At 37.9% G+C, this 7,588-nt stretch overlaps 1 protein-coding gene across 1 annotated transcript in view; it reads right to left on the bottom strand.

Moving 5' to 3' along the window:
* Window positions 1–2,202: 2,202 nt before the first annotated feature.
* The window catches only part of BICC1 (BicC family RNA binding protein 1), an 89,697-nt gene continuing 84,311 nt past the window's right edge, over window positions 2,203–7,588 (bottom strand). Inside the window, exons 19-21 of the mRNA XM_066555033.1 lie at window positions 6,702–6,862; window positions 6,169–6,268; window positions 2,203–5,074 (exon numbers count right to left, since the gene is read on the bottom strand). Of these exons, the coding sequence (XP_066411130.1) occupies window positions 4,944–5,074; window positions 6,169–6,268; window positions 6,702–6,862 (392 nt within the window). The 3' untranslated portion in view covers window positions 2,203–4,943. The remainder of the gene's footprint in view (window positions 5,075–6,168; window positions 6,269–6,701; window positions 6,863–7,588) is intronic.

Genomic DNA, 7,588 nt, shown 5'->3' with positions numbered 1-7,588 from the left:
TTTCTACATTGTTTGAGTCTGTTTCTTTAACAGTACCCTTTCTTCAAAGTGAGAGGAAAAAAAAATCTTTATTAACATTTAACTGCTCCTAATAGCTGTGTCAATATTCAAAATTGGCAAGTATGACTGTTCTACTACTTTAATTTTTTAAGTCTGCTTTACTAACTCATGAAAGCATGTAAAATATTAAAATTATAAACACTATAAAAAAGTACATCTGCAGCACAGGAAACAAAGATAAAACTCAAATTTTCCTTAATACAAGATATATCATCTACAAAAAGCTTTCTATAATTTCTGGATGCTTGTTACTTCTGCTCCAGATGCTATCTTAACCCAAATAAAAAGAAAGGAATTTTTTACCAAAGCACAAGTTTATTGTGTGCTTTTCAGATTACAAGATAGTCCTCACTCACAACTACACCTAATTCAAAATAAGAGCTCTCTTATCTTTAACCATGCTAAAATACTCCCTTCACCAGCTTAATTGTCCTTAGAGCTCACCACTTTCAAAGCAGCTGTCAACAACATAACAGACACCAACCATTCATATCACAATTTTTTCTACAAGTTCCGCAGTTTATACATCTTCTGACACCCTCAACAATTTTGTAGCAACTCCAGATAAAACCAAACCTTCCTTCTGCTCAAGGATCTGTGATGGAAAGGAAGCTGGTTCTTCAAGGACAAAATATAGCTCCAACCGTGTCCAGACTTGCCTGGAATCAAATACTCCTTGGCTTACTTTACAGTGTGAGCACAAACTTCTGAATACCCCTGCCCATCACACCTGTACTGACCAGCTTACAACAGTACTCACAAAACTGGTGTAACTGTGTTTTCAGGGATTTGGAAAAATCTTGTTTTTCTGGAGTCTGGAGTCTTTCCAACACTCCAGCAACTGTTAGATTGGAGTGGGATTCAACAGCAAAGAAAGATGCCTCACTTAATTTTTACAGAGCTTGGAGACTCCATCTATTTTCTCTTGTGTATTGGCAACAATTCTTAGAATGCAACTTTTTGTTCAGACTGAAAATCACCAGTTTTGTTCCACTGGCTTCAGCTTTAGCCTGTCACATCTGCAGTGCCATTTTAAAACCAAAGTAGTGGAGAGAGACAGTTTGTTCAGGGAGCAATCCTGTCCATGCTGTGCCATGCCAGCTGCTGGGAACACTGCTTGCTCCGTAAGGGAGCAGCCAACAAGCTCTAATGCTCCATCACCTCCTTCTCTGTCCCACACCAGCTTTACACTCTACTGACTAAAGCTGTTGGAAGCAATATGCCCAAATAAATGGTCCACAAAGGAAACTACCTTGCTTCAGACCCTCGTAGCTCGCTATAGGTCAGACATCAGAAACACTGTGGAATCTGCAAGCCCACCTGCCTGTAAATTTCCACTTAATTGATGTCAATGCCTGGTAAATTGGTGCTCAGCACCACACCTTTCAGTTGCTCTCAGCAGAACAGTTTGTTGATCTATTTCCTTCCCAAACTTGTTCCCACACCTGCACTTCTCAGGAGGTACTCAGAAAAACAACTCTGAGTTTTGCAAAGTCAGTGAGCCAGGAACAGCCATTGGAGAGCTGTGTCTGTAAAACAGAACACGTCAGGCAGGGATAATGAGATGCCTGAGAGCACGTGGAGAGGTAGAGCAATACTGAACCTGTACCAGAGCAATACTGAACCTGCACCAGCAGCTGTGGAGCAAACAACAGGACTGACTGTCCCTGCCGTGTGCACGTCACCTCAGTGTGACAGCTGTGCCTCTGGCCAGGCTGACTGGTCATGTCCCAGCAGCCTGAAGAAAGAATTCCCTTCCCCCTCCCCACCACTTACTGGAGGTGACAGTACAATGACCATCGTGAAAACACACAACTCTCTGCTAACCTGACCAAAACAGTCATTAAAATGGGAGGACCAAAGGAAGAACAGAATTCCAAACCACTAAAAACTGCTCAGAACTGAACCTGTCATAATTTAACTCCTCTTCGATTAAGGAGAAGCACCCCAAAAAAGCATTCTCATTTAAAATCCAGACAAAGACATTGTATGTGATACAAAATAAACAGTAAAACACATAAAGCATTAACATGTGAAAGAAACATGTTGCCATTATGTCAAATAGTGCTTTTTATATTTTATTAACAAGCAAGCATCCCTGGAACTGGGTCTATATAAAAATACTTCATGAAACAATCAGAATACAAGGGAGTTATATAAATTTATTTTATGCAACACTGATTAGTTTTGAAAATCTCCATTTTTAATGTTTTAATTTCAACTTTCATTTTCTTAAAAAAATCACTAAAAGGACACAACCCACAAAAATACAATCTGTATCTGCTCTATATTTACAGATAACTGGTCACTGTTAAGGCACAGATTTAAAACTAACATTTTATGTAGCAAGTCAAATATTTGTGCATAATGTAACACTAACAATACGATACACTGTACTGTTATATTCCCTTTGTGGAATCAAAGTGAGAATTTACTTCCAGTGTGGTTTTTTTTTTTAATGTGAAGCCCTACTGAAAAATAATGTTGTTCATGGGAAATTCTTCACTTTGGTGTAGATGAAATAAGCTGCTCAGCAAAAGACCACATCAACTTAATACTGTAAGAAAATCAGTTTCTGAGTATAGTACCATCTGGATGGATAGCACGTACCTACAAAAGGCTAAAAATTTGAGTGCAAAGCTTTTGGATGCTTTTAAGTTTAGGCAAAAATAAGCAAGAAGGGGTTGCAGAAAATTCTGTACAAAGTGTTGCTGAATATTTAGTTCATTAAAAACATTTTATGAAATAAGGAGTCTGAATACAATTTGATTTGCAAGCACTGGGCTTGCAAATGCAAACATTTAAAGAACAGCTCATCTGTAAGCACATAAATAGTCCGTGTGAATGGAGCTATCTGCATGCTTAGAAGTAAGCACAAGTGTAAATAGCTTTAGAATGAGAAGTGGTGGCTTCCAAGAGGGTTTCCATGAAGTTGCTCTTGCCTGTGCAACACACACACACAAATCTCTCCTAGACATGTGGATATTGACTCTTGGCATTGAGCAGAGGAAGCTGCTGTGAACAACTGTGTGAGTACCTTTTACAGCTTTAGCCAGTCACATCTGCAGTGCCATTTTAAAACCAAAGCTGCTACTTGATCTACAGGGGAAGTCACCCAGGTATACACTATTAAGTAGATATGGCTGAAATGAGCACTGAGCAGCAATTTTTAGCTAACCACAAGACTTTACATTATTGCTTGATCATCTATGCCCTCAAGTAATAGTCTCTTGAAATTCCCTTTGTGTGTGCAATTTTTGCCATACATCATTTTGCATTCTCACCTTAAAAGAAAGAATTACCCATGGAAAGTGACAAAACTCTCTCACCCATTTTTGCATAAACCCCAACTACTGTAAATGTTATTCTAATGCCTTCTGTTAAGAGCACAGTGGTTTATGTCCATCTCAAAAGGCTTGTACACTGAACATAAATAATACATTACAGTAGAGGTAAGGTAATTCACAATATTTCTCATGGGAATGCTTATCAATTAATGCTTGGAATCTACACATAGCATTGCAAAAAGAGGCACTTAATGGATTCCTTCATTACATTGAAACCCTTCATAAACCCATAACACAACATCTGTAAAGACAGAGGAATAACATCGCCAAATCTTTCGGACTTTCACAGTATAAGAATACAAAATTTAGCTCTAGCCACTTATAACATGGACTCTTTCTGTTGAACATAACTTGTTTCAGAAATAGTTCATCTCCAGAGTTTCAAACACTTCTGCAGCTGACAATTACAAATCTAGATCGAACAAAACAGATGCAATTACACCTATTTTATGTAGGTCACTTCATTGCTGCATGCATAGTCATGTAAGTAATATGTGTCATTTATTAAATGGCAACAGTGCTGTCTTGTCAAATTAGATTAGTTGTCTGTTTAATCAAACTGACAGCCCAGAGCTCTAGTTTGATGAATGCCTTTTGGTCTCTACCATAAATCTGCAGTAGATCAGTTTAATCTGTTACGTATTGTAGGTGCATAGAATCTAAAAATAAAAGTCTGATATAAATAAGTGTCCTTTAGTGGCAGGGTACTAAAAATAGCCCTTTGCTTTGAGACAACCATTAAAAACAGTTTTAGCATAAAGGCAGCAGTTAAATATGTTGACTGAAAAGGGTTAATATTGCAAGGTCCATTTTGGTCTTTCATTGCATTTATTACAGTGAGTATTATTGCAGGCAGCATTAGACTGCTTTATAAGAGCATAATAGGACTGGTCCACTACCAAGTGACTTGATTTTGGAACAATCTCTTCAGATAACTACCTGGGAGACAGAGAGAGGAAAAACAAAAATTTGCATAAGAACCAGTTTCTAGTACCATTATAGTAAGATGTGACTTAATGTAGGAACACCTGAAAAAATTTGATTAGTGCCAATATAAAAATTGATATGGAAATGAAAGAGAAATAAATTTCCACAGGACAAGAAATCAGAACATGTAAAGTGCAGAAAGACCTCAATAATTATTTTAAGCAGTACCAGAAAAATCCATCTTGATAAAGCCAAATCTATGCTCTCTGGCATCCCAGCGCCTCATTCCTCCTTCATTCAACAAAGTACAAAATTCAGTGCATACATTATAGTTATAGGTAATAAAATACTAAAAAAAGAACCCTATATTATTATTATTGCAAATTCTGTCCAATCTACATGAGTAAAACGTAACCCACATTTGGTGTTTCGAAAGACAACTAACAAAACGTGTTCTCTCTGATTTTTTGGCACAGTATTGTGCAGACAAAACTTTGCTTTGGTCCTTGACACCCAAACTCCCAAAGTGCAGAGGGTGGTGTGCAGTGAAGGCTGTCCACAGGATTGCCATGTCCATCTTTCCAGCTGCTTTCTGAGCCCAGCCTCCTGCTACCAGCGCCCGCTGACGCTGGCAATGTCCGAGTGATACTGGCGCGGCAGTCTCCCACTGGCTCCACCTTCCAGGAACGAGGCGCGGATGTTGGATGGGTCAAAGAGCTTTCTTCGGTTTTTGTTCAGTTCTGGAGGGGGCAAGCACACCCACAGAAATCCATTTTAATGCTTTATGTCAACAAAATGCACAACTTCTGTGAAAATGAACAAAGTATTTTAGGCAGGTAGGGTAGGCACTCAAAATATCTGTGAGGTTCTCCTTCAATTAACAAACAGTCCAACAGGATAATTAAGAGCATCAGGTTAAGACTCAGAGGCTCTACCTGGGACAATTCTTATTTGGCACTGATAATTTTTTGCAATATTGATTTAGATCAAATTGACATAGCTGAAACTTTTAAAAGTTTCTCTTATAATACTCAAACACTGCAATCTTCCTGGAAGCCCTACCATGCAGTGTAGACTGAGATTGACAGAAAAGCTTGTTACCAACTTGATCATTTCTCAATGCAGAATTCTTTACTTTAAACATAAAACTGAAGCAGTATTTTAACAAGGACTTTCAGAAAAAAACAGATGCTCACCTCTCATTTAAACATGAACCCTAATCTCGTATTAGTAATAGCTCATCTAACATATTTTTCTTTTCTCCACTTTCCTGTTCTTGTAAACAAAGTCTGTGCTAGATACAAACTGCTGAGAGATTACATAACTTTTCAAGACTGCTACTGAACTAAGTACATTTGCAAACCAAACAAACAAAAAAACAATCCCAAAGCCCCCTGAAAGCAGGCACTTTTACCCAGTAGGATGACTGCTCTGCTAATCAATAAAATGGAGGATAGGGAACCAAAAGGTTGAAAATGCCAGTTGTGACTGGTAAGGAGTGCTGTTCAGACCCTGCAGTGCCTGTAATCCCAGAAACTTCTGGACCCACAATTTTGGGGCATTAAACTTCACAATGTGAGATGAACTTTCTACCAAGCTGCAGCTTTACAGGACTATTGCAAGTGAGCTGGTATTAGGTAAGGGGAAAGCTCTATAAAGCCTGGGTTTAAGCACCTCTGGTGAGGGGCAAGCTAATATTACCTGTGTAGACTCTAGTCTTACTTTTCACTCTTTCCAAGGTTTTTTTTTCCTTTGTTGGCTATAAATACACAATTTGAGTGAGAAGAACATAAACAGTGCTTAAAATCAATACATGGTATTCTGTGTTTTTTACCTGAGATTGCAAGCAGCATTTTTCTTCTGGCACCAAAAGTGGTAATTCCCAACTCTTTCAAATCTTGATCAGTAAGAGTGAGGAATGTCTGCAGATCAATCTAGATTAAAAAGAAATAGGAAAAATATGCAAAACACAAGTCTTTCCACAAAAGTATTAAGTAATAAATGTGGCTCAGCACAGTTTCATTTTTTTCCCCTGCTCCATTTTACAGTTACTCATGTAGGCAGCAATCATGGCTTTTCAATGGCTGCTTCACATAGTTGCTCAATTTGCTACACTTGTGACAGAAAAGGAGAAATTTAAAAGTAACCAGTTCAGGAAAAGCAGAGAAAATCAGTTAGTCTTATCTATGAGTCTTGAGGTTTTGAGTATTTACCATGATTGTAAGATGTATGACCCAGCTTTGAAAGAACAGCTCATGGAAATCCTGTCATAAAGTGAGCTCTAAGTGGCTTTTGGTGAAGAGACAGCACAACTAGTCCTGGAAAACATCCTACCAAAACAAAGGTGCCTCTCAAAGGAACACCAACCTCTTGCTGCTGGAATACATCTGTGTATTTGCCCAAACCAAGCTTGCTGAAGAGCTCAGGTAGATCAGATCCCTTGAACAAACTGTTGAGGCTACAGCCATTGCTTCCTGTCAGCGAGGAAATGCAGTCCATGTAGTTACTGCTACTGAGATAGTGTTCAGCTGGAAGGGAACAAGTGCACTTTTCAGACACATCACAGAAGGGCATGGTTTTCCACCAACATTGTATTCAGCTAGATCATTACATTTACAAAGTATTTAAATCTTTATTTTTCAGGACAAAAAAAAAAAAGGCCTCGCAGTGGTCTGAGAGAACGAACAACATAAAGCAACTTTATTGTTAATTAAGTTCTGGTGTTTGTTTTCTATAGCCCTACTTTTGTCCATCCAACTCATCACTGTTTCTTTTATCCTTTATCCACACATTTTATTTCCTGGGAAAGCTACAGCTATCATAGAACTCTGTCCTTCACTGCCAATGTATTTGTGTTTCTAATTTTCTTCTAACATACATGTAAACACATTTTTAATCCATAATTATTTTAATTAAACTAGAACTTCCATTTTTGTCCAATTAGGTTGAAAACATCAATAGATTGATTTCAAATAAAGTTGTCATCTCTTTAGTTCTTCAGGTACTTAGAATACGATATGCAGCCATTCACAGCTCAACTAATGTACTTTCTAAAACCATTAATATTTTCTCTAATTGGAGCTATCCTTTCTTACCATACCCAAATTTTATTATGTGTGTACTTTGAGTTTGGGATTTAGGCTTATTCACTTTTATAAGAAAAAGCAACAACAAAAAGTACAAACATAAAGCAGAGAGGTAGTATGGACTTAGTATTCTCTACCTCCAGTTCTCACTTTTTCAAAAGAGCATCC

The sequence above is a fragment of the Molothrus aeneus genome, chromosome 8 (assembly GCF_037042795.1).
Source record: "Molothrus aeneus isolate 106 chromosome 8, BPBGC_Maene_1.0, whole genome shotgun sequence".
NCBI lineage: Eukaryota > Metazoa > Chordata > Aves > Passeriformes > Icteridae > Molothrus > Molothrus aeneus.
Note: the sequence above shows the minus strand (reverse complement) of the source record. Positions and strands in the feature narration are given on the sequence as shown.